Source organism: Lacerta agilis, chromosome 8, assembly GCF_009819535.1.
Source record: "Lacerta agilis isolate rLacAgi1 chromosome 8, rLacAgi1.pri, whole genome shotgun sequence".
Lineage (NCBI taxonomy): Eukaryota > Metazoa > Chordata > Lepidosauria > Squamata > Lacertidae > Lacerta > Lacerta agilis.
Window position 1 is genome coordinate 26,082,365 of NC_046319.1, and position 27,839 is coordinate 26,110,203.

The window sequence follows — 27,839 nt, forward strand, 5'->3', positions numbered from 1 at the left end:
ATGCTCTGACTTGCTATCATGCCATTTCCTATTTTCTTGTGTGCTGCTAGCAGAGGGAACATGAGCCACTGCACCACCTCTTACCAGATGCTACCAAAGATATTCCCGATACAGGTTAACAATTGTTCTATCCTACATGCCCTAAAGACTATGGCTCCATGCCACTCCCTTGATGAAGTTTGTCCAGCTAGCTCAGCTTCATGGACCTGCATTTTATTTAATATGAACACCTTAGTAACCAGACCATTCCCTTCACCTGATGTAGTTAGCACAGCTCCCTGATGTGAGCTGTGTTGGCCACAGTAGCTCATGGTTACTGCAACAGCTCATTGTCACCCCCTGGACCCCAAGCTATTGTGTTTCCTCTACTTTCCAGCCAACCTCCCAACCTCCACCTCTGGAGCAGCATGTAAAAAGGGTCGTTGCCAGCTTTCCTCACAATAAACATGCTATTGAGTAATACTGCTGCTCTACAGAGGCTCATACTAGATCAATTATTTCTGAAATAGATTTCCTGAAGCAATTACATCCAACATAGACCATCATCAACCCAATAAGTTCCTAGCTTGCACTTGCTTTACACTACAAACTTTTAATCACTTTACTAGTCAAATAAGGCAGTGGTTTTGACTGAAGACAGACCATGCTTATCCATGAGATCTCAGCAATACTGTATTTTTAAACCCTTGTCCTAGACCAACCTTTCAAAATTCAAATAAGGCCACATGCCACATGCAATTACTTTTGGCTGGGCTTCCCTGACAAGAGACCTGCTTCTTTCTATCATATAAAGTTTCAAAACTATTGAGAAATTCACCATTAGGAGGAAAGGAAAAAAGCAGCAACAGATCCCCATGGATCAGAAAGCAACTTCTATTTAACGCTATCCAAATAACTTCCCCAGACAAGCTGCTAACCTCACAAAAGTTAAGTGCGCCAGGCAGCATTGGCAGGGAAAAAAATGCTACTGCTAAATCATTTAACTTGGAAATTCAATAAAAGCTACTCTTACAAGCTGTCAAAGCCCAAAGATGATTTAAATAAATATTACCTCCTTTCAGCATGTTAAGGCGCTTAAGACAAGGTCAAAAAGCTTCTTTTGGCAGAAGAATGAGCTGCTTTTGACAGAGGATGTGAGGAACAACAAGAGAAGCAGGTTTTTAAATGGCTGCCTTAAAAAGGACAGATGGCAACAGGTTTTGATTTGCAGATCAAACTTTATTTAGAAGACAATATTCATGCATCTCAGTACAGCATCTTATAAAATGCCCGCACGGTGAAGTGTTAACCAGCAAAAATATTGAAGATGTGTGTCTCCTCATGTTCATACTAGCCTCCTTTTGACTTTTTAGCTCCACAGACTGACAATTTCATTTTGACCGTAACTATAGAAAACTTATCTTCTGTATAAATGTAACCTTTTCTTCCACACTAAGGGGCCAAGGAGCAGACAAGGGTGGCAACAAGTTGGGTGTGAACTTGGAAGTAGATCCACTGGACATCCGTTGGATCTACTTCTATGTAAACATGGTTTAGGATTGCACTGCAAGTAGCTTGCAGGTTGATGCAAGTGTTTCTTGCAAGCGAGAAGAGGATCAGGTTTAATAATAAAACAACTACCGGTATTTTTGGCATGCATTTGGTAGCAGAATGTTACAGGTGGCACAGTGAGGAACAGGGATGGGTAGCGTGTGGCCTTCCACTTGCTGGGACTCCAGTGCCTTTCATTGGCAAACACTGGCCACTCTGGCTGGGTCTGATGAACGTTGAGTACAACCACATTTGGAGGGCTACAGATTTCTCATCCCACGTGCTAAAGGCAGGCCTCCCAGGCCAGCTCACCAAATGGAATTCATCAGCCATGCCCCCCCCCCCAGTCCCACTCAGGTTTGCAGTCAAAGACAGGCATATTTGCTGATCATCTGGTGGGTCAATAGGCATGGCTGGTGTGTTACACTTGGCTTGGTGGGTCATAAGTTGTACAGGCCTGAACTAAGGGAATGCAATACTGAAGAAGAAAAACTGACCTGAAGCAGCATGAAAACCCCCAATCTTTGCTCCCAGAATGGGAACTAGTCCTGTTGCTAAACTAGCTAACAGCTAGACTTGAATCTTTGGCAGCTTATGAATTCTACAGCAGCGCCCCCTTCCTACAGTTCCCTCCTATGCTGTAGTTTCTAACACCACGTTCAAGGGCTTGACCTGCTTCCCTCAAAAGAGGGGACCCCCCCCGACTTCTCCAGTTTTGGTTGCAGCAGAAAAGTGAAAATAGATGACTCACAACTTGCATGGGAGTTAGATTCTGGAGATTGTGTGTAAAGCCAAAATCATGTGTAGCCAAAACAACCCTGGAACTGCTCCCATGCAACCATCCCTACCTTTCTGGAGCTAGCACGCTGAGTGAGGCTTGCCACCCAAGCAAGGCAGAGATTATAAGCTCTTTGCCTTGTTTAACGGGCTATGGGAGGCTCTCATACCAGCTCTGGGAGGCTCCTGACATCTCACTGGAGCCTCCCAGAGCCAATGTGAGACCTTCCCAGAACCAGATAGCAAGGTAGCAGAAAAGCTTTTTCCACGGCAGGAAAACGTGATGCGGAAACAGCTTTTAAGCTCTCTGCTTTGTGTGTGTTTAATTTGAGTGACTGTGTGCTGGCCGGCCACCAAGATCATAAAGCTGCGATTGTGCAAGTTAAATGCATACAAGTTGTGAGCTGGCTGTACACAGCACAGGCTGGGCAGAGCCGTTCCCAGACATCAGACCGATCATTTGTTGAGTGGTGAGACAATAGCTCTTTCTTCATGGATGAGCCGAGGCAGGTGGGCTATGTGCCTGTGTGTGTTCCTGCTTTGGTGTGTGGTGGCTGCACCCAGTTTTGGCCACGCTAACTGATGGCATGCAGCCCCCAAAGGGTGGAGGCCAAGGGCAGGTGTGACCCTTGGGCTGTAAAAGGAAGCCACTCAGCCACAGCATGCTGAGAAATAGGGCAAGTGCCTGCAAGGTTCTGAATTCAGCTTTCAACTCCCGTTCCCCATGTACTTATTTGCTAAGGGTCCCTCAAACTTCCTTTGATGATTATGTCACTCACCACCTTGAGCTGTGCTGGCACCCAAAATGTCATCTCCTGCACTTATTGAGGCTATAGCTATTGTGGTCTGTATCGCATGTGTTCCTCATTATACATGCCGCTGCTTGGATTTATTCCACAATCCCTGATGTTGGGGCTTTTTCAGGTTGTCAGACCTGCCTTCCGATTGTGCAAGTTCAAGTAAGGAGGTGGGGGGAACCATTGCTTTTCTTCTAGTAAAATGGTGCTGGTACTCACCATGAAGCTGTTACATTAAATGTCACACTTTAAACCAGTGCTTTTCTTCTAGAAAAAAAGGTGCCAGCACTGTATATCCTTGAGTGCTCGCAGACAAAAGGCACGGGGTGGGGACTCACCAGCCAACCTACTGGCCAATCTTTACTTCTGAACCTTCTCCCTTATTTAAAATGCAGTGGGGGGGGGGTACACTTCCATGACTGGAAAGGGTGGGAAGGAAAGAAGGAAGGAAGGAATATTAGACAGGAAAAGGACCCCTGGCACATTCTAACAGCCCTCAAGTACTGATACTTACAGGAGCAAAGCAAACAAAAACCATTTGGCACCCAGCATCTCAAAGGCTATTCCTGATGCCTACAACATTCCCACAACACCACCAAGCCACCCTGACCCCTGAAATTGCTTTGCAGGTATCAGGCACATTACAAAGAAAATGAAATTTCCCTTTACCATCCTTAATTCAGCTCCAGCTCCATCATTCCAACGACCCAAGTAGCAGCTCGTTCTCTCTCTCTCTCTCTCTCTCTCTCTCTCTCTCTCTCTCTCTCTCTCTCTCTCTCTCTCCTTCTCCACTGACCATGTCCCTCTTAAGGTCACACTAAGCCCACCAGAGAGTTCTGTGCTACCCAAAAACTTGCATTCAGTATTTTAGTTGGCCCAATAAAAAAAGATTGCCTTCTCACACTGTTTTGTTATAGTCAAGGACAGATTTGGCTTGGTTGGGGGGGTGGGGTGGGGCAACTGACAGCTCCAGTTTTTGTTTTTGTTTTTTTAAAAAAGCTTGCATTTCTAAGATGGCAATATTTGATCATACATATTTGGTAATAATAAATGTGACGTGAAAATAATGAAACAGTGCATGGGTCAGTGTTCTTTTTTTTAAAAAAAGACAGCAGTGCTATCGGAATTCTTGCTGGGGAAGCTGAAGTTAAGCAACAGGTACTAGAGTGGTGAGCTGCCAGCACCTCAAGTGCCCACCTGGCCATGCCCCGTTTTGCATATGGTATGACAGTGGCAAGAAGACCTCAGAACCACATGCAGGTTGTCATATCTCTGCCTACTCCTCCACACTAGCCGAGCTTAAGGCTTAAAATAAGATGAGGCCTGATATACTGCGGCTGTGTGGGCTGCTTGGGAGACAGGTGCATAATGTTCTGGGCAAAGTGGCCCCGAGTGCATGCATCCTCAGCTGATTATGCCCACTGTCTCCAAAGGACAGGGCAACCTTATCTCACTCCACCATGCCTAGGATGTGCTTATCCTGAATTAGCATGCAGCATTACCAGCGAGCAATCTGCTGACCCAGGCTCCCAGCAAGATCAGGCACACATCACTACAGGCTTAATTAAAGTTTTACTACTTATTAGAATGTTTTATTATTGTATTATGTTGAAGCGGCAGTGGGCTCCAACCTCATTAAGGGAAACAGAGTAGGAATTATTCAGGGGCTTTGCTTCCTCACTAAAAAAAATAAAAAATAAAAATCCTGCCATGGCTCACCTCCAGGTTTGATTTAAGTGCGAGCTGATTAAAGTCTGCTTTCCTTTTGGTGGTGGTGGGATGAAAGCGCAGAAGGATCCTGCATGTTATTTAATGAATACTTGCGCCTAAATGTAAAATTATTTTGTGCGAGGGTGACAAAACCCTATCTAGCCCTGCAGTAATTTACCAAGGAACAACTGCAGAGGGGAAAAGTGTTTAAATCATTGGGAACTGGAACATAGCTCAGTTGGGGAACTTTAATCTCATTACACATCTTGATTTAATTAAATGTGGGGGAGGCTAGCTGAAGCTCTGCAAGTTTCTCATCGTTAGGAATTAATTGCAACAATTTTCTTACGTGAACTATTTGAGCAGGCCAAATATGCTTCCTATTGATGTTTTCCCAGAGGCATTTGATTACCATCAGATTTTGCACCAGAAGTGAACACTGGCCATTATTACACCAGGGAAAAATGGAGTTAACAAGAGATGGATTGTGGCCTTGCCCAACTCCCATTCATTTGAATAGGACTTTGAAGTTATTAAAGATTGTGCCTACAGCTGCCAAGTTACTTGTTAATGACTGGGAAAGTTCTACTTCCAAACCAACCCTGCCATAAGTCTCATATAAAAATGTTAAAATTAGCTTTTAAAAACATCACAGTGACTTTTTTTTTAATAAAAAAGCACAGCATTATAAAGTTGATAGTCTTCATAAAAGTACAAAAATGTGAAATCTATTTGCTTCAACATAAGGAACATAATTCATGGGGTTGTTGTTTTTTGTCCAAGTAAGGAGGGGAAAAACATTGAAGGGGGGAAGGATCTTTGAAAGGAAACGGTTTGTGTAAGTACTTGTCACATACAATAAAGCAAAAATCTCCCTTAAAGCACAATATACCCTACAGCTTTTAATAACGAAGCTCATGACAGTGTTTAGCTTGGGTTTGGCATTCTTACTTAAAAAGACACACTTAGAAGTGGGGGGGAGAACAGAATACAGTAATTGAACATTGTAATCTGCAGGAGGGGAAATGGGGTGTATTTTGCTTGTTTGTAAAAGCTCCTCTGAAAGGTTGAAATACAGGACACCACAACATGCTACATTATCAAAAGAAAAACGAAGAAAGCCAACATGCTCCAGTCTTCTAAGTTTGAAAACCACACACAAAAATCAGTCATCAAGTGTGGAACCACAGGTAAAACAAGCAGCCACTAAACATTACAAATGGAATGCTGAGCAACAAGTGTTTGAAAGTCAAGAGAACTTGAGAAGTACCATACAATGAGGAAGGGGGGGCAATGTTCAAATGATGGACACAAGCCTTTTGCTGGACTATGGTCTTCGGCAACAGCACCCACACAAGGCCCAGAGCTTTGCTTTGGGGCAGATCAACCTGCAGCAAAAATTAAGGACCTGGTGTTGCATGAGCAATGGCACAAAGACAATGCTGTGGCAAGAACAGCATAGCTGTCCCTGCTGGGGAAAACCCTCACTTTTTAGTCCCTGCTAAGAGCAAAACCGTATGCAGGGATGTTCTTGGGTTACTTTGCCCTTAGCTGCACAGTGGCTGCTAAGACACTGGCAGCTCCATCCTTGTCAGCAGAAGGCCAAGTATCCTCAGAGCTGTGCTGTCTGAGAGAGAAGCAAGGGAGAGCAGGGTGTGTGTGTGAAGGGAAGGTTACCAAAAGCATTGCATTGCTGATGGCTATTACAGAGCTCACATCTGGGTCCTAGCATTAGAAAAGGAAAAGGTCACTGGTATATACACCCTAAGCACTTTGGCAGCTGGGATCTGGGTTGAGGGCTGAGACAACAGAAGATTAGTCTGTGATGCTTAAGCAACCATGGAAAAAGCACCAAGAAAAATCTGGAGAAACTACTCCCAAGTAAATGTTTCTGGATTGGTGTTCCCAAGCACCCTAAGGAAAATAACCAAAGAAGCAACAACAAGACACTAATGGTATCAACAGGATCATGTTAGCAAGCCAGAACCCTGAGCAGACTCCCCTAGATTAGCAGTAGATGGAAAGACACAACAGCTGGTCCACAGAGGTCCTGGGTAAGTATGCTTTGAGTGCAATGCAGGTGAGACTAAGTCTCAGACCCCACCCCCCTTCTCTGTATGCTGAGCACCGTTTTCATGGGGGATGTGCCATCGTGCTTCACAAAAGAGTCACTCCCACATGACACTGAAGATGTCAGGCTGGAGCTTGCACCACACCACTTGTACAGCGTCTGCACCAGAGCCCTTTCTGAACCAGCCTTCTGTAGTCTAGAAAAGCGTTCTGGACACACAAAAACATTATCAGCACAAACCCTTTCTAATGATCACAGTAATTAAAAGGTAAAACACTTAACCCAGTGTACAATGATTCCACCCCGCCCCATGAACCGTTTCTGTAAACTCTTGGCATGAGCTGCTGCGGTCACAGCAAAGCTATGTAGTCTTTTTATGTCTAGAGAGCTTGTAAACATGGAATGTTTTGTTCTGAAATACTTTAGCAAAATACATTGTGTATGAAGGCAGGTCTCGTTTGATTTCCTCACAGAAGCGAGGATGTGGCGAATGTTTTAAATCAGGATCATTTTCCCCAGGACCATCCATGGTCTGTAACAGAAATAACAAGGTTGTTCAAACATCCTCTTGTTGCTACATTCTAAAACAATGAACTGCTCTCTTAATGCAATACAAAGGAAACACACTAAGCTGTATAAGCACCAGATGCCATTGTATAGTCAGAGAAAAACCCACAGCTGCTACACACCATACACCTAAAAAGCACACACACCTCACACACCCAGCAAATAATCCTGTAGTTTGTTACAAACTGCAGTTTGTTAAGGGTGCTGGGAATTGTGGCTATGTGAGGGGCAAACTACCGGTAGATTTCCCTAGATTCTTTGGAGGAGAAATGTGCTTTCAGTGTATGGCACGTTGTAATTTACTGTTGTACTTTACTTGATTCAATCCTATATTAATTCACATGGGCAATCCTAACTCCTGACCACAGATTACAGCACAATTCTAACTATATCTACTAAAAAGTTAGGCCAGTTAAATTCAATGGGGCTTACTCACAGGCAAGTGGGATTAGGATTGCAGCCTTCTTTATAAACTCCAAACAGAACATAAATGCTAGACTTCCCAGTGACATAATAGCCCTGCTGTCTGGTTCATAGCACATTTCACACCATGTTTGCTGTGTATTTAAGCCAAGACAGCCAACCAAGACACCATCCATTTACTATTGGTGCAACTCCCATCATCCCTAACCAATTGCCAGGCTGTTTATGGCTGATGGGAGTTGGAGTCTAACAACATCTGGAGTGCACCGTGTTGGCTACAAAGCCACAGAGTGCTACAGGGAGAGATGATCCTGTGCCATAGTTCCTGCAAATACTGTAATGCAAATAGGAAGGCAGGCTCCAGTACTTACGTGGCCATTTGCTATGTCCAGAAGATCACGCAGCCGACAGCCCCTGTTGTGTCTTCTTTCATAACAAATACTGTCCTCCAGGATCACAAAGTCAGTTCCAAAAGATCTGAGGATCCTGTGGACTTCTTCAGGAGATCTTTTTGCATACACCTGATAAACCTATAAACAGTGTAATTTAATTAGAATTGTGATTCCCACCCCCATTTCCGCCATTTCTTTATTGCTCAAAGTTGGGGGGGGGGGCGAGACAACTCAAGAGGGGTACACAACAAGAGATTTATGAAATAACATGGAGAAATTTGACAGTCCCCTGCACCTGTCCCATAATACTAGAATTCAGGATCATCCACTGAAATTGGATGGAGGTATATTTCAGGTCACACAAAAGGAAGTAACTCCTCATGCAACACAAAATTGAAGTATGAAATTCACTGTGCCAAGATATGGTAACAGTCACTGGCTTAGATGGCTTTAAAAGACAAATTTGTGAAGAAGTCTGTCAATTAGTCATGATGGGGCCCTCTGTATTCAGATAAAGTATACCCTGGATGGCATGTAACAGCAGGAACTGGCTTGCAGCCTTCATGGCTGCTTGTGGACTTCCTGGGAGAACCCTGCTCATCATTGTGGGAAATAAGACACTGGGCAAGATGGATCTTTTGTCTGGCTTAGCATGGCTCTTTTGCATTGACTAAAATAAGAGATATGGATAAGAAATGGGTACAATAAAAAAACTAAAGAATCTGAATGCACAACTTCTGAAATATAAAGGAAGGAAATACTCTCCACTAGACTGCTAGGTAAGTTACCAGCAGTACCTTAAATTTGGCTCAGCATCAAGTTTGTGTTTGGGATGGGATGTCAAACTTGGCAGTCTAGCACCAGCTATAGCTTCCAGACCAGACCTAATGGCAGCACTGCATAGAATGCACTCAGTAATTATGTCTTGAGGTTCTCAATACCAGATGATGTTAGGTCCAGGTGCAGTTGCTGTTGGGGTGTTGATTACAAGTTGGGCTTTATGTGACAATGGTGGATCAAGGAGAACCCCCAAACAGTGCATCTGTTCCCTCAGAAAACAGTTTTGGTAATACTGATTTCGTTTTAATCACTGCTGAGTGCCTTGCAATGTATGTTTGACTTGGGCCAGGTGTCGGTGGGAGACCATACCCGTTAATAACTTTATGCCAGGCCTGACCAATGGCTCAGCTGTAAGCACCTGATGAGAAGATCTCCCTTACCTGTTTTGTTCTTTCTCTTAGGCTCTTGTCCTCATAGTGGGGGTGATTTGTTAAAATTCTTCCTGTACACAGCTTGACGCCTGCTAAGAGCTGCATGCTTCCAGCAATCACTGACTTCTTGGGGGTGTTAGACCTGGGCAAATATTAAGAACAACTTTACTATCATATTGGTATAACTGTATAGCTAAAGGTTAAACTGTATACTTCATAATATAGGCAAGAGAAATTCCTATATCCTCACATCTGCTTGCAAAACAGCTACATTCGGTTGCAATAATTAATTTTGTTTTAAATTAATTAGTTCTTAGACAATTAATGTGATTTGTGTGTGTGTGTCTGTGTGCTGATCTAGTTAAAGAAAGAGACAAGGGATGTAAAACCCCCAGTCCTTTTCAAAAGGACCTGAACAGCTTTCTCAAGCAAGTGCCCCCGAGACTGATGGAGGGAATATCACTTTAGTGGGTTTTATCTGGCAACTCTCTTTGTAACTGGAGTGAAAGATGAAGAAGCAGTGAAGGACTGAGAGTTGGCAATTACATACCCAAAGTTGCAGATTTTGTCCCCATTGGAGGCAGACTTAGGCCTTGTGGGGCTCTAGAGGGGACCATCACTACACATATGCTTATTCGCCCCTGCAATTCCCTTATGCCCCATGTCTTTTGACCAGCCCTCACTTTGGGATTTTAGGATAGGCTTAAGAATTAAGGCAACAGTCCATGCAGGTAAGAGTTAGGTCAACCATCCTAGTAAAGGCCCACTTCAGATTGCAGCCATCCAATTCAGAAGGTCAAAAGCACCTTGCTTATGAAAAGCTAGTTTGTAGGGATAAGGCCTTTAAAACACTCATCCTGAAGTAATACAATCCCAGGCTGGCTGTACTGTAATCATAAGTAACAATAGAAATAAGATGCCCATGTTGTTATTGCAGATACCTGATTGAAGGTATACAATTTAACAAAGAGAAGAGATCATTTCAAGAAAGCTGGAAAGCTGCCAACACGAACATTTCTCTACACTTAACTGTGTGTACCTGCCGAAGTTATTGCACATTATTTAAGCTCTCACTTAATTCTCCATTGAATTCTCTGATCAATCTTTGAATATGTTAAGAGACAACCATAAATGTTTGCTATAGCTCCAAAGGGGAAAACTTGTGCCGGTAGCAACGATGCAAGACATACCACAGGGCTGCTTTAAAACTTCTTACAAGGCCAAGTGAATCTCATATACAGACAACAGAGTTAATTTTTTTTAAGCAAGCCATTTAAACTTTTGATGAAAAAAGAAAACTGTCACAGTTTCTCTTTGACTTCTAAAGCCAGCTTCTTTTGAAAAATCTCTTTGCTCCCATTTAATATTTTATAATTACATTTAAAATATTCAAAGTCACAAATACCATGAAGCGAGGTGGTCTCAGCATATGAATCGGCAGAAGAACTTAACATTATGCATGTGCGTAATCATCTCTCTCCACTAGCCCAAGTTGGGAGATGAATTCCAGACAGGTCTCAAGCTGAGACCTCAACCATCTGAGCTGGAAGAAACTCTGCCAAGGGCCAATGCAGCACCCGTTGAAAAGTCAGATTGAAAAAAGACCCTCAGGTCGACCCATGCACTTCCTACGTCTCTTGCAATATGAAAGATCTGGGACGTCATCCATGGTAAGTATTCTGGGACTTTTAAAAAATCATTTAATTACTTAATTTATAATCTTTCCGCCCTGCTTAAAGAACTCTTAATGCAACAAATAATGAAACTGAATCACAAAACTAAGCATAATCAAATTAAATAGCCAGCAGCAATAAATAGCAAAAGACTGGCATTGTTCAAGATAAGCCCCAGGAAAACAGCAACAATTTGATGCCTAACAAGTTTAACAGTGATGAGATCAGACAGGGTCACCAGTGACTAGGCATCACCACTGAGAAGGCCTAACCTCTGAAGGCAGAGACACCCAGAGCAGGACCTCGGCTGATGACCTAAGCAATTGGGGTCATCAAATAGCCAGTGTTTTACTGGTCCAAGCAGTAAAAGTCAATTCTATGTGGGAACCAGCACTTGGAGCTGAAAACCCAGCTGACTTCTGACTCTGCCAGTCATCAACCACAACCCCTGTCAGGTTTTGCCTAGTTCTACCTAAAGCCGGGCACATTCTTCCTGACTTGTCAGATTCTGCCATGGCTCCACTGGTGGCAATTTCACCAGCATTTTGAAAATGAGATGAGGTCTACAAATTCAACCGGGGTGCTTCAGTAGAAGGAAGAAAAGAAGAGTCAGGATTCACCTGTGCTTCTTCCTATGGATATCTTTAATGGTTGCATTCACTACAAATAAGTGGTAGAAATGTAGAGTAATTCTCCCAGGGAATGACCACAAGAGGGGGACAATTAGCCAGCATGGTTTTAGGCACAATGCAAAGAGGAACACCGAATTCCTCTGCTCTAATCCTTATTGCCCAATGCAGCTGCTACAAAGCTTAGCCTGAATCTTACACAGCTAATGTCTTCAAAGGCCCAAATGACACTTTTCCATTATGGAAAAACGAAGCAATTTTTACAAATGTCTGAACAAATGATGTATAAAATGAAAGGATAATTTGTTTTTATAGGTTTCTGCCAAGCTCCATAACCAGGCTGCCCAACCTGCAAACAATTTATTCTGCAAGAAATGTCACTAAATAATGACAAGGACTTACAGGTCAAACTGATTTACATTATGTAATTTAAATGTCATTCCAAGCGGACCTGATGGCATTTTGAACAAATAATCTCATTTATTTTTGAAGCTCTAAGCTTCAACAAGTTAATTACTGCTGAACTAATGGGGTAAACTGAGCACTATAATACAAAATGGGAACCTCTGCTTTATCTACACTTTTAAGAATTATAGGATTACTACAAAATAACTCATTTACAACAGAAAGCTTTAATGGGAATTACAGGGCTCCATGTACGATTTTGGAGGAAGGTGGGTGGAAAGAACCCTGCTTAAGATTCTAGGAAAATTCAAAGCAAAAAGTCATGCTTAAAGAGGAAGATTTATTTGATGGTCAAATCAGAAGAGATAAATTATGAACATTTTATGCACATTTTGAGCTCTTCCACTTTAGAGCTTAGTGCTGCAAATAATGTATCTACAAGACACTTCTAAATGCAATATTAGAAATGTCAGAACTTTGAGACTTCTAGAGAATTAGGATGGCCGCTGGTGCAGCTTCAAGGAGTAACAAAGAACAGGAAGATACCAGGAAGCACTTTTTTAAAAAAGCCAATTTTTATGAGGGTTAGAGGTTTGACTGAGTGCTGCCCACTTCCACACACCCCTACTTTGTTCCTCATCAGAGCACAACCTATCCATTTTAGTTCCATTAGCCCAAACCAAAGGATGCAGCATACCTGCTTCTTCTGGTTGTTGCTGAAGGCACCTTTGTGCTATATTTTCCTTTTTTTTAAAAAAGCAGCTGTTTTGCGCAAAACTGCTCTTGCACAAAACAAAACAAAAAGTATTAAAAATAAAACTGTCCCCTCAGGAATAACCAGCAGGTACAGAAGGCATTTGTTCCTTCATTGGACAAAATGATGCTTATTTCCAATTGCTACACGCTGGGGGCACATTTGTAGAACGTAAATCAACCTCTTATTTGTTTTTATGTTTTTTAATATGAAGTTTTGGCAAGACCGCTCTTGCACAAAACCTCTGTATAAAAACAATAATTTAAAAATACAAACAGTAATCCACAGCCAAACATGAATTGGGAATGAAGGCACATTTGCAGATCATAAATCAATCTTTTAATTGTTATTTAAGTTTTTAATGCAGAGGTTTTGTGCAAGAGCAATGTTGTGCAAAACCTCCATATTACATTACATTACACACACACACACACAGAGAGAGAGAGAGAGAGAGAGAGAGGAACTGACAGTTACAGCATGAATTGGGAGGTAAAGGAGATGGGAATATGGAAGCAAGGTGGTAAAGGGCCCTTAGGCTCCAGTCCACTACTGTACAAGAACGGGAAGAAGAGTTTGGATTTGATATCCCGCTTTTCACTACCCGAAGGAGTCTCAAAGCGGCTAACATTCTCCTTTCCCTTCCTCCCCCACAACAAACACTCTGTGAGGTGAGTGGGGCTGAGAGACTTCAGAGAAGTGTGACTAGCCCAAGGTCACCCAGCAGCTGCATGTGGAGGAGTGGAGACGCGAACCCGGTTCCCCAGATAACGAGTCTGCCGCTCTTAACCACTACACCACACTGGCTCTTTTATTCACGGGAATAAAACAACATGATGTAGAGCATGCAGCACAATTCACTGTATACTTAATAGTGCACCCCCTTTCAGAAAAACACCTTCTTAAGAATGCCTGATGGTCTGTAGTGATAAATTTAGCTTTCAAAACCTTTCTGAGATAGAAAACTGCAAGCCAAAACAAAACAAAAAAGTTATCCTATGCAGAAAACCCTGAATGAGATGAAGTTCAGCTGAACTTTTAAAGGGGCCAAATGAATAATGACTGAATCATTTCTGACACCAGGAGCTTACAAGGCAAGAACATATCAGTCCCAGTTTCAGGTGCAAGGCATAAATTGGTTGTCGACTGCTGTTAATGCAAAAGTAATTAACTTCTCCTTACGTGCATAACATTCGCTCTTTGACACAATAAATTCCAAGTAGCAAACAAAAAAAAAGTGTCTGTCATGATTTAAACGGAAAAGAGGATAAGCAGCAGTTTAGTATTCTCTGCTCTGGGCTTGTGTGAAAAATTGCTCTCATTGCAACCAGTCAAATCCAGTTTGTGGCTGAAACCAAAGCCCCATGTATATTTTATGTATAAATCTATATATAAAACACTGCATATTGTACTCCAGAGACCAGGGCTATCAAACATTTAGCATCTCTTAATACAGAAGTGGTACTAAAGACCCCTGGCTGGTGAACATTAGTCATGAGAACATGTCAATATGGTAGCAAAGGGATGGAGATGACTTTGGTCTGCATTCACAATGGTGGTGAAGATTTATATTACCTATTTACTCATGAATAATTACACTGTCTGTTAACCCTACCCCCAAAAAGAAAAAAGGTAAAAAAAGAAGCAGCAATGCAGTGCTGTAAGAGGCAAACATATCCCGCTAACTGACAAAGTCTTCCATCCCCGCAGCACCACTTTTTATAGAGGAAACTACAGGTCAAGGATAAACGAAACAGGAGGCCCACAGGTCACATCCAGTCATATCTTGTGGTCTCCAAATGCCTCTCTCTGGTGCCATGTTGGGGGCCATTTCCAACATAGCAGTTGGGATGGGGGAAGGACTGGACTCTCCAAGCCAAAGTGCAGGTGGGCTGAAGCCCCCCCCCCCCTCTGATGCTCCATAATGGCATCAACTCCAGGAAGCCTTGCTGGAATGGGTACAGCTCCCCACCCCACCCAAGCTGAATAACATGTTAGGTACTTCTTCCCGGCATGCAGTGAGAGGACTCCAGAGCCCTCATTTCAGAAAATGGACACATCACTTAAGCACCTGCGAAAATCCTCTGTAGTATATTTTCTTTGTACTGGAAGTGGTGCCTACCATGTTGTTTAGTTGTGGAGGGCAAGAGATGAGTAGGGCTTGACCCATCTGGGAAAGTTCTTGAGACAGTTGCTACCATGCAGTGGCGTGTGTAGGTTTAAGCCTCCAAGCACCTTGCCTGGGAGATTCCAGCCGCCCATGATGATGAAGCTGGCCATCAACGTTCTAGCCAAAAACTGTAAGAAGTTGCTGCAGTCAAGAGGAATTGTGCACTGCAATTGCAACAAAATCACAACCAAGGCCAAAAGCTTCTCCGTGTTACGTTGCCTGCTTTCTGGAATTGGTCAATATAGGTCACTGACAGAACCAGAGAGCAGCAACACTAAGAACATCAGCTAACTCTAAAGAGCGTCTAATTTAAATAAAGTAAAAATCCTCTTACTTAATCCAGTTCATCAGCTCCACTGTGTCTGGGTCATAGAATTCCCTCAGCTCCGACAGCTCAGCCATCACACCAGGCCAGAACTAGAAGAAAAACCACATGGGGGAGGGGGGGGGGAGTACAGAGAATAATCCACATGTCAAATACTGGGATGGAGCTCAATTCTGTAGCAGTTAGAAATGGCTGCTTTTAGAGTATGAGTGGGAAACCCTTACTGACGTCCCAGTCATAGGAAGAAGCAGGTCTTTTGCTCTGCTCAGCAGCAGCTGCCTTGTGTTTTAAAACATTACAAATGGGAACGGTATGGACTAAAGCAGGCCTACACATAGAACAGCAAGATGTACTGCAGGTGAAGATGCTGTTCTGTTCATTGTGTCCAAAAACAGATCTCACAAATCACCAGCCACTTGAAAGAAAAGTGATTTCCCATGACAGCAAGTGACAGGACAACTCCCCACCCCCCAAAATGAACTCCTCCTCCACACCGGCTGCTTTGTTTATGGAAAGCATGGTGTCAAGAGGTCAGAGGGGGATGTTTCACCTGCTTCTTTGGCTGTCGCTTTTCACTCCCACAAGCCATGTTTCTCCCCGTGGGGTTCCAGATTTGTGTTTGCAAGGGCAAAAACATGTCCAGAATGTCACACAGAGAAAAGGAGATGGTTGGGATGCGTTTTTGTATGGGAGCAGGAACAGGAAGCAGGGAAAGGGTTAAACAAACAGCCACAGTTGAAGTTGAACAAATAAATATTTCAAGCAATGTATCTGGACTTACAGCAACCACATGTCTCTAAAGAAGCTTTCATTAGCTTATTCGAGATTAGGTTATAATCCCCCCCAAAACCACCACAGTTTTGGGAGGAGGGAAGCTAATGCATATTTTGCTTGGGGGGGAAAATGTATCCACAGAAGATAGTTCAGCCTAGTTACTGAAAACGAGATGCTACTTACAAAAAGTTTCAGGACATAACTAACTCATAGCTGTCAACTTTTCCCTTTTCTTGCGAGTAATCCTATTCGGATTAAGGGAATTTCCCTTAAAAAAAGGGGAAAGTTGACAGCTATGAACTAACTGGAACTGCTTGTGCAAAAACTGGAGGGGATTCAGTGAGTGTAGATTTGATGATTTGAGCGGCCTTCTGCCTCTGCCTCCATGGGAAGGTGATGCAGAGGGGAACCCACAGGCAGGTGACAGAAAGGGCACCCAGTGCCCCAGGTTCTACACACATTGCTTTGATGTGCATAAAAAGATGACTGAGCTGGTCAGATTTGATCACCAGTTGGAAGGGGTCTGGGTAGGACTAAATTGAGGCATACCCTTCTGTCTCCCCCAGCAGAGCTGATTAAGGCTGTCAGAGCTGACAGCACTAGTTGGTCTGCTTATTGAGAAGGGAGAGGGCAACCTTTGCATTCATCAGCCAGTATGAAGCCTGGTGCTGCATGACATAAGCTTTAGAGATCTATGCATAAAAGTTGGTAGCTGCCACCATTTGCTTTCAAGCGAGAGCTAAAAATAAAAAAGACACATCTTGCAGCAGTTTCTATTTTTAAAAGTGTAGAGTTGCTTTAAAAAATGGCACATATGTAGCAAACAGAGTATATTTGTAATGAGCCTTTCAACTGAGGATTGAAAAAACCTACAGGTTCAGAAAACAAAACAATTCTTGCAGAATGTAAGTTATATGTTTAATTATCCATATTTATCCAATGATAGCAATGAGATTTGATTTGATTGATTGATTTGTTGTTACGGTTCTCAACCATCACAATCAATGAGATTTATTTATTTAATGTATTTGTATCCAGTGGGGGTGTGTGTGTGTGTGTGTGTGTGTGTGTGTGTTGCATTTATAGACTACCTTCCCACCAAAGCACACAAGGAGATTTACAATTTTAAAATACTAAAACAAATAAATGACAAATGTAAAGATGGCCTGGAGTGAGGAGAGGGGGCAGTCTGACTGGAGAACATCAAATAAGGATAAAAGGCTGAGTTTTTAAAAATTGGTACAGTGGTACCTCGGGTTAAGAACTTAATTCGTTCTGGAGGTCCGTTCTTAACCTGAAACTGTTCTTAACCTGAGGTACCACTTTAGTTAATGGAGCCTGCCGCTGCCACTGTGCTACTGCCGCACGATTTCTGTTCTCATCCTGAAGCAAAGTTCTTAACCCGAGGTACTATTTCTGGGTTAGTGGAGTCTGTAAACTGAAGTGTCTGTAACCCGAGGTACCACTGTACTTAAAAGCCACCAATGAGGGTCCACTCTAAATGAACCTTGTGTGGGAGGGAACTCGCAAAGATGTGGGTCCACCACTGAAAACGCCCTATCCATGGTACCTGGCAATCTGATGGTTCTTTGCAGCAAGCCAGAGTGCAGGTCCTTGGGACCAATCTCTGGGCCCAGGTAAAGCTCATAAAGGTGCCACATTTTATGATGTCAATAGAATGTGGTTTTCAGTTTCACTTTTATGAAGTGAAACTTTTCTCGAAGCTAGCAACATGAGTCTGACCAAACTGCAGAAGTGGAAGATAGGAGTGCCTGGCGTGCTCTGGTCCATGGGGTCACGAAGAGTTGGACATGACTAAACAACAAACTTGTATATGCCAGATCTGCAAAAATGTACTGTTCAAAAGAGGTAACAGGGTTTAACTGGACCAACTTGTATTGATACAGAATATATTATCACAGGTCTCCTTCCACAGGCGTAAAGAAAATGCCATTAAGCTAGAGAGTCAGGTTGGTTATGAATACTATTATTTTCACAGCTCTTTTTCAGGTTATGTCTTTATTGACAGAAATTATTGTATAAGGAAGTGTGACTTCATAAAAAAAATCTCAGCATAGAAATCAGGGAGCTGATGGGTGGTTTGATTTCCTGATATATGAGATGAGCGGAAAATATTCCTAGTTAACATAATTCACATAAATGGTATTCTCATGTACATGGGTAAGAACATAAGAATAGCCTGCTGGATCAGGCCAGTGGCCCACCTAGTCCAGCATCCTGTTCTCACAGTGGCCAACCAGATGCCTGTGGGAAACTAGCCTGTACTTGACAGTGTGAAGGAATGTTAATGTGAGCAGGTTGTGGTACACATGGCAATCTGGCAGCCGTCTCTGACAAAAGTGCAGCCATGATCATGGAGTCTACTTCTGTCCATACCATTGGTTCACTCTGACCTTTCTCTGCATGGCAGTATATCTCCCATGGACAAATGTAATAGGGGGAAATGGCCCTTAGTGGCTGAGAAATTTTCCTTATTTTCTAAAAGTAATTTTTCTTATAAGAAAGATACAGACTAACAAAGAGCCCTACCTTGTAACAAAGATACAGTAATATGAGTACTGGTGTCAGATATCTAATCACAGAAACCTAGGCAGAAAACAACAACAATTACATTTACTGAAATAAAACACCATCAATGAATGATCAACAAATTCTGAGAACAAAGACAACAGGAACTGCTTCACAAATTGCATTTTTAGGTTGAAGAGCCTCTTTGTGTTATCAATTTCCGTCTCTAAAAGTCATTCCATTAAGAACTTTAACAAAATACCGTGTATTAATTTAGCTTCTGTGAAGCGCAAAGTATTGTATTCGGCTATATGTGAAAAATTATATACTGTTGTCCCTTTCATTTTTCACGAAAAGTGTTATTTTTTAAAAAAATAATGCATTCCATAGCTTCTGCAACATCACCATCTAGTGGACTTAAATAGAATTCCTTTAATAAGTTACACTCCCAAAATGACCCTGAATTCCAGATTAAACCGTATATAAATCTAAACACTTTCCCTCCAGCGTACTGCAAATCTGTTTTAAGCGTGTGGTGGTTCACCTCAGGCTACCCCTTAAAGAACTGGATTTTTCACACATCAATGAAAACAAGCAAAGCAATAGCACGTAACAGCTCTAACTAACCCTTTGTGGTGTGTAAAGATGGACAAATCTCAAGATCAGCCCCCACATGTCACTACTGCACAGACCAGAAGCTGCAAACACACATATGTGGGAAGTCCAAATATATTTCATCCTGCAAGATGAAAAGAAAGAAAGAAAGAAAGAAAGAAAATGCAGTATGTGGAGGCAAGTTGAACAGTAATAGTATATAGATAATGTAATCTATAATAGCATACATACTTAAAAAATAACTTTATATTACTTCCAGAATATTCAGTATCTTAAAGCACCTACAAAGATAAAAGTTTTGAAAATCAGTTCTGGCAGCTCATCAAATAGAGCTGGAAGTAAAATCCCTCTGTATCCTAGTTTCGAGTGCATAGGACAATTTTATTTCATAACTGAGGCATATGTTATGAAAAAAGTAAGGTAAACAGACAGAATAGGTATTTATGAAGAGTTTGGATTTGATATCCCGCCTTTCACTACCCGAAGGAGTCTCAAAGCGGCTAACATTCTCCTTTCCCTTCCTCCCCCACAACAAACACTCTGTGAGGTGAGTGGGGCTGAGAGACTTCAGAGAAGTGTGACTAGCCCAAGGTCACCCAGCAGCTGCATGTGGAGGAGTGCAGACACGAACCCGGTTCCCCAGATTACGAGTCTGCCGCTCTTAACCACTACACCAAACTGGCTCTCTTTATAGTCTATTTTATATGTAATATCCAGTGCCCAATATGTATGATGTGTCAAATAAAGGGTACCTCATTGTGCTCAAAGCCAGCAATCCAAACAGAATGGTGTGCACTAAATTGTAAGCGACACCTGGTTTCAGCAGAGTTATGCACTTTTGCAGTTTATCCGCAGGTTTGTTGTTCACAGAGCCACTGAGTGAGAGGGAAACAAAAGAAAAGGAGCACGGCTACATTAGCAATACGTTATTCTAAAACAGGACATTTGTATGCAGTTCAAAGGAACCTCCTGGTTCCAGGGAAAATAAAACATTCTAAGGCAATACTAATAGATTTTTCATGCTTGCCGAGTGCTTTAAATATTCCCCTGTGCAAGATTTTCTGCTTTCAAGCTGGACTGGCAAACGGTGGAACATGAGTGAAATAAATATGAAAAACAAATATTTTTATTTGCACATCATAATACTTCAAATGCTGAAGCATAAATGTTCGGGGGATGGGTGGGTTGGAAACAGACGGCTGACAGCTAATACCAAATTTGCAGTTAGGAGTACTCCCATGGTTTTACACAAAATACTGGTCTCAGCTGCTACTAGGAATTGGCAAGTGTTGGGATAAAGCTGATAAAAGTTTCCCAGATGAGAAGCCAGTTCTCTACAAAATATATCTATATCATCTATCTATCTATCTCCATTTACTTGGTCATTTTTACTTGGGTTCCAGTAGATTTCCCCCTGCCCAAGTGAATCACTTTTGTAACAAAGGTCAAATGAATAAATCCACAGTTATGCCTAATAAAGGTTATTGAATTGAATTGAATAAATCCACAGAAAATGACCAACAATCCTGCATACCATTGCAAAATATCCCAAAGTGGCCTAGGAGGTTGAGAGCAAAAATGATCTATTTTCCTGGTAATTAAAGTTGTTGTTTGTTGTGAGCATAAATTCCACAGACAGCTGCTGCCAGTCAGGGGAGAGGCACCAATGAGTTTGATGGACCAATGGTCTAGTTCAGTATAAGACTATGTTCTCTCTAACATGCAATGTTTCATTGGAAGGATGTGTGTGTGTGTGTGTGTGTGTGTGTGTGTGTGTAGGAATATTTTATTATGTGATGGGCATCTGTTGGCTTAAGTAGTATAGCAAAGACACAAGTTTACTGCCTCACTAGGCCTTATTAACTCTACTCGAGCAACATTAAACTTGTTGTGGTTTCTGGACTGTGCTGACCACTGGCCTGAAATGCATCAGTAACCAAGCCTTGCTACAGTGACATGCTTTAGCAAGTGAACTAGCCAATATACACATCATTCTAAAAATTGAGGCTGCTGCCACCAGAGTTATATATCTTGGGTTCAGAAAACCAATTCTCTCTTAGATAATTGGCTCAAATCTGAGGCAAGCATGCCGTGATGCTGAACTATGACTCTGTTCATGTCTTCCTCTTCTTATCAACAAGAAAGGAAAAAGACCCCCTGCACTGAAAACATAATCCTGCAATATAGAAACAGACATACCTGAGATTTTGAAAAGCAACCACAGCAGATGTTATGGTCATCACCAAGAGCACAAATACATAGGCATAGAAAACTAAAGTGCCAGAAAGTCTTGTGAAAGTATTAAAAGGCAAAAGACCAAAAGCTTCCTCACACAGGTAAAGGTTAGCATCAAAATCTCTAAAAAAAAAAAGGAAGACAAGTCAACATTGCAGTTATTGGCATAGTGTGTGTGTGTTTTAAAAAATCTAACAAAATTACCGTAGTCCTAAGGTTGCATGTTAGAAAGTGCTAAAGCAAGATCAGTAACTACAACTCAGAATTTACAAGCAAGAGCAAATGGTGCCTTATTGCTATTTGTTGCATTTCTAACTTGCCCTTCATTCAAACAAATCCCTGGGTTTTTCAAACAAAGCAATAAATGCAGATTAAACTACAGCAGTGGACATAATGCACCCCAAATTCTGAAACCCTGGTTTCAGTACCACCAAAAGTGAAATTGAACAAGTATTTTGTGCTGGAAGTCCATCAACATAGAGGGTAACCAACCTTTAGGGATGAGGTATTCTATCGTTGGGCAGCATCACAGAGAAAGCCCTATTCTGTCTCACAATCCCTGTCAATGGGACAACCTGAAAAGCCTCCACTGCTGGTCTTACGGCACAGGTTGGCTAGTAAAGGGAAACATACTCCAACAGAAACTTGGGTCCTTCCCATGCCAAAAAACTAGAGGAAAATAATTTTGTTTTGAACTCCGAACAATACTATACCTTGTTGCTCCAAATCCAAACTTTGCCTTCAGAAATTTAAATATATGCTCATCTGACTCCAGATTAAGAACTTTCTGTGAAGAGAGAATATAAAAGTTATTACTTTCTTTTAGTTGTGAAGACAACTCTGCCATCCCCATCACAACATTTCACAAATGCCACTTTTTTTTTTACTTTGGTTTTTCTTAATTTGTATTCCACAGCACTGAGATCAGCTATAAGCCTCTGCTTGATCCCTAATAGAAAAAGGCAGCAGCAGAGACAGATCTCCAATCTTAGTGTTGTAGTACCAGTGGGCCAGAGGTTCCCCACTGCTGGTTTAAACGTTGTTTGTTAGGTGGTTTAAATCTGTGATTGTTCCTGTGAGTTGAAATTTAAATAGCCCAGCATCATATTAGATCAGGTGACTGACAGGTAGGTGTGCAGAGAGGGGGCAAGTTCGAGATCCATCCTTTGGCTGGATCCAGTATCCCACCCCTGGTTTAAACTGACTGAGGAAGGATGTGAAAAGGAGTAAGCAGAACATGGGCATGTAGTTGAAGTTCATTATATATTTAGGCATCCCAGATGTAAAGCTATATATACCATTTGTGTGTGTAGCTATACAATATTAGGGAAAGGCAAAGCATTTGCAAAAGCAGAACACATCTGGAATACTAAATTCAATTTGTCTGTTGTACAGACAAATAAGAAACAACATTGCTTTACAAATTCACCATGAATTTGCACATAAAGCCATTTAAGGTTACAAACCAATATATATAATATGCAAACATAGTATTGCACTGTAAATCTGTTATACATATTGAACAAGATACTATACAGATTCAATTGGAAATAAGATAGAAAAAAGGATTTACTCACCTTAATAAAGTTATTTGCAAGAAATGTCAAGCACAGCACTAAGAGTACATGAAGGAAGAGCTTCCCAAGCTTGCTAAAGAAGCCACCAGTTTTCAGATTATTCTGGAAAATGTAAGCAATGTATTTTAGTGTTTGCAAAGGAACACTGGGCACTCACAGTAAATGTTATTTCTGGTTTGGGGTGAATGAGGCATTGATTACTAATGGGCTAACCCCTCAAGAAAAGGCATGGGACTTGCATTTTAAGGTCTTCAAGGAAGTCCTATCCTGCATGGTTTGTATGAATGTCATAGCTGTCAACCCTCCCTGCTGTTTCCCAATGCTATAATAAGGGAATTTCCCACAAAAAAGGGAAAGGTTGACAGCTATGAATGTGCACTGGCTCACCAGGCTGTGGCGCAGATGCCTCGTTCACTCCAAGTCAGAAAGAAAATCCACAGTGAGTACGTAAAATATGGTGTAAAAGAAGCATCCATTACCGATGTGATAATGTCCTAGCTAACCTAACTGTCGGGTAAATCCAATCATGGTGCTTATAGCTGAAATTTCTGTGGGAGGACATGCTGAAGCACACTCCTGACAAAAGCTCTCATTGAAGAGGTGAAGATGTCTACTTCATAGTGCCTTGTGAATATAGATGGAGATCTCCTCCTAGCAGCCTATGTAAGGTTCTGCATTAAGCTCTTTGTTTTGCATTAATTCTTCCAGCCTTGGGAGGGAGGCCCTGGGAAAAGGAGCACCACAGGAAACAGCCTAGAGAAACCAGTGCAGAGGCCTCATGGAACCCATTAAGTGCCCCTTTGGTCTTTTCACTATGTCCTAAAGAGACATGTCATTGTCCTTAGATAATACGATGCCTGATAGGAGCGCTGCCACTGGGGCATTCATTTGGAACTTTTAACATTTCCATAGGCTGAACTGTGAGAAAACATTGTACTGTTTGGCCAATTTGATGGCTCTGTTACTTTGACATGGAATGATTCATTTGGAATGAACCACTCCAAGATGAAAGGGGGACAGGTACCACCCTTGAGGCTGAACAAGATTTAGACTGAAGCCCCTCTAGAGGTGGTCCCCTCTGGAGGCTTCCCCCTAAAAAAAGCACTGCTTTCACCCTCTGGCACTGGTAGAGACTAGATTTATTTAGGAGTTTGGTGATGGTCTTTCTGGATACTTTCAAAACAGCAATCACTGGTGGGGAGGAGCTCCTTGAGCGTCATCAGCTTTCAGCAGCTGCAAGGGACAAGGAGGTGCTCACTCAGCATTCTGGGTAAGAAGGCACAGGAGCATGGTGGAAATCCAAACAGGAGGCTTTCCAGTGCCAGGTGCTAGCATCTTTTAATGACCTTCACAGGCTGAATTTTCTTCTTTGCGGCTTTTTCCTTGCCAGTAGGAATGACGAGGGAACAAGAAAAATAAGAGGACATGACAGAAGAAAAAAAACTATTTTTCCTTCTCCCTCTCTTTTTTGTAAATAATGCATCTATCAAACGACAAACTATGCTGAGCATTACTTGTCCATCTAATTTTAATTTTAAAACTACTGTTGTACTGATGCTAGTGCATCAAGGTAGTTTCAGGCTTCCTTTCAGGATAGCACTAAATCTTTGAAGAGAGAAGCCAATAGGGTTTTCAAAGCACCAAGTCTCCATCAGCAAATGAAAAAATCAATTGTAAAAATGCCTATGATAGGCAGTGGCAGCAGTGAAAAAAAGCACCAGAAAACTTGAAGATATTCTGCTGTGAGAGCAGTTCTTATTGAGCAAGATTGCAGGAGGGAATCTTAATAATAATAATAATAATAATAATAATAATACCTGACCATAAAGCATCTCATGGACTCATTTTGCATGAAGACAGCAGGACCAAGGAGTTCCTGTCCAATACTGTTTGATCAGCAACTCTGCTTTCAATCTGACCATGGCTATTTCCCTATAATGATGTAGAGATCATGACTTGTTCTTTATGAGTCATGGTCCCTAACACAGCTAATCAAAGGTGGCAGGCATTTAACCATGTGTAATTTTATGAAAATTACCCAAATAGCAAAGCAAACAACTTTTAGCTTACCCTATTTAAATGTTATTTTAACAAAATAAAATAAACCATGATAAATACATACCTGGAGTTTTCTTGCTAACAAGGTGGACAAATTAAAGCTTATAAGTAATGATCCCACTATCATGGAATTAAAGAACTGTAGGAGGCAAACAAGCAGCAAACTAGCCACTTGTATTATGTAGATCCAGGTCACCTACAAACATAATGATAAGAAATTGTTCATGCCACAGCTTCATTTTTTGAATTATCTAACTTGCACAATGCTCATACCAGTCCCTCCTGTAATGAGGGAAATGGCACCAGAAGACAGAGAGGCAGAAGTCAAGATTCTAGTATTCAGTTGAAAAAAATATGATAAACAGGACATTCCATCCTAAACATACATACATAACCAAGTTTACTTTGCACCTAGCACAATATTATTTCATCAGAGTTCCTAAAAATGCAGACAGCCTTCCAAAGTTTCCAATCACACACAGCGGCCGCAACACTGCATACAATCAAGCACACCTGAACGTGACTGTTTTCCATTATTTCAATGGCGGCACATTAAGCAATTAGCTTACCTTTCCTCTAGGAAGCAAGTCAAGACAGTCAAGTGTGAACAAAACCAATGCCTGGATCAACAACATAAACTGATTAAACTGCCAAGCCAAGCTGAAGAGGAAAGTTGAAATAAATACTGCCAGAAGTGTCAGCCTCTGGAAAAACAAAAACATAAGCTAAATGAGATACATGAGGAAAGATCGTAGTAGAAAAAACGGAAAGTGATTACTGGCCATTTCAGTGTATCAAACAGCTTTAAACAAAAACTATTCCTCAAAATCAGACTATTACAAAATAAATAAAATACATCATCCATATATAATTTCAAAATAGCATGCATCTATTTACAAACATAGGGATTTTGCAGCATTCTGACAAAAACAGAAACAGGAATGGAAATTGTTGGCGGTCACTTATTTGTCCCATGTCCAGAATAAAAATCAGTTCATTCAGTTGCTTTCAGTCTGCAAATGATATTACGTCCCCCTCCTTTACCCTGAATTACCTTTGCAGTGAAATGAATGGGTTGGAATAACATCAAGACGACGTAATTTCCATAGTTTATTTAATTAATTACGCAAATTATGTAATTTTGCCACAGAGCTAAATGAATGACATACCGTAGATTTGAGCGAAAGACAAACTGCAATGGGAAATAGTGCTGCAACGGAAGAATATAGGGCAGAATGGAAAATGATGCCTTCTTAGAACCCTACTCCAAAGTAGTCATATCTTAAAATACAATGTCTGGCTCTGAACCAACAGAGCACACATGCAGCAATAAACCCTCTTTTTTAAAAACTAAAAAGATCACCACCACCATCATCATCCTAGTGAAAAGGGGGAGTGGGAGAATAGAATCCAAACAGCCTTTTTCTCCCGAATAACCTAGCCAACAAGGCTGTTGCTTGTTTTATAAGATCTCTAGGCCTACAGCATCAGGTTGTGGAATAGGGTGCTCAGGAGGCATTTTCACATGCAATTCCCCATGCAACTAAGGATACAACATAGAAGCCTGTTTCTGTGAGTAATGTGGCTCTGAGCTAGATTGGAGCATCTGCATTCAATCAAAGATTTTACATTTAACTATGGAAGAACAGCAATAATTATTTTCTGGTATATATTTTCTGTCAGATTACCTTGGCTATACTAGAAACATTTATCATTACATTTTAAAGAGAAAACTTTTTGTGCTTTTAAAAAAGGCTCACTTCATGAGTGGGTCGCAGATGAGATCTGAAGAGGAATGTAATTGCTGCTATCTGAACAGCAAAGAATGGCAGGGCCCAGTTCTCTCTTAATGGAATGGTGAATTCCACCCGGGTGGTATCTGTTCTGCAGAAAACAAAAGCAAAAGGTTCATATAAGCAACAATAGGCAAGTCCTCTACAAAGATGCAAATCTGAACATTGAAAATGGACATTGACTATTACTTCACTATTTTCAAATATGGCAGAAAGCATTCGGGCTAATTAAATTAATGCATTACAAATAAACTGATAAAATCTGATTTCAACCAGAGAGGGACCCCGTTAACAGGATGTTGTTATAGATCACCTAAATACAGAGCAGCAATGTGCAAATGCCAAAGACTTGTAAAATTAAAAAAAAAAGAATTATTGGCACACACTGTTTAGCCAAGGAAATACAGCCAGCTTCATTGAGGATCTTCAAAGTAAGTTCTGCAGTGAAATATTGCAGCAATTATTTTTACTAATATGTTAAAAACCAGTTAATTGACAGCTTATTGACTGTGTCACATTGTGCTCCATATACTGTCTAGACACTAATGGCACAAAATAAATGTTTAGAAGCACTAAAGCACCTATAAGTGGCCAACAGCCCAGTTTTCAACATTTCTACACAAAGGGAAGTTTTTCCCCCTTAGGTTATTCTAAACTAGAACAGGCTCTTTTTTATACAGAGCCTCCAGAGCTTCAAATCCTTTCTGTACTATGTTTTGGCTACCTACCTCATTCTATTCCCATGTATTCTCCCTCTCCCATATCTCTTCTAAATTATGTGTCCCATTCTGAGGCACCCTGGAACAGATTCACTTACACAGGAAAGT

The 27,839-nt window shown here is 41.5% G+C and overlaps 1 protein-coding gene across 3 annotated transcripts in view; it reads right to left on the reverse strand.

Annotated features, from left to right (window-relative positions):
- Positions 1-4,099: 4,099 nt before the first annotated feature.
- DPY19L3 (dpy-19 like C-mannosyltransferase 3) overlaps positions 4,100-27,839 on the reverse strand; it is a 37,204-nt gene continuing 13,464 nt past the window's right edge. For 2 of the 3 annotated variants that reach the window (XM_033156668.1, XM_033156667.1), the window contains exons 7-19: positions 26,980-27,103; positions 25,789-25,923; positions 25,284-25,415; positions 23,162-23,263; positions 22,298-22,371; positions 21,549-21,707; positions 20,102-20,224; positions 19,362-19,473; positions 18,756-18,812; positions 15,441-15,523; positions 9,488-9,620; positions 8,247-8,405; positions 4,100-7,417 (exon numbers count right to left, since the gene is read on the reverse strand). In XM_033156668.1, coding sequence (XP_033012559.1) covers positions 7,247-7,417; positions 8,247-8,405; positions 9,488-9,620; positions 15,441-15,523; positions 18,756-18,812; positions 19,362-19,473; positions 20,102-20,224; positions 21,549-21,707; positions 22,298-22,371; positions 23,162-23,263; positions 25,284-25,415; positions 25,789-25,923; positions 26,980-27,103 — 1,564 coding nt within the window. In that variant the 3' untranslated portion in view covers positions 4,100-7,246. The remainder of the gene's footprint in view (positions 7,418-8,246; positions 8,406-9,487; positions 9,621-15,440; positions 15,524-18,755; positions 18,813-19,361; positions 19,474-20,101; positions 20,225-21,548; positions 21,708-22,297; positions 22,372-23,161; positions 23,264-25,283; positions 25,416-25,788; positions 25,924-26,979; positions 27,104-27,839) is intronic. The other variant, XM_033156669.1, reaches the window with a different exon arrangement.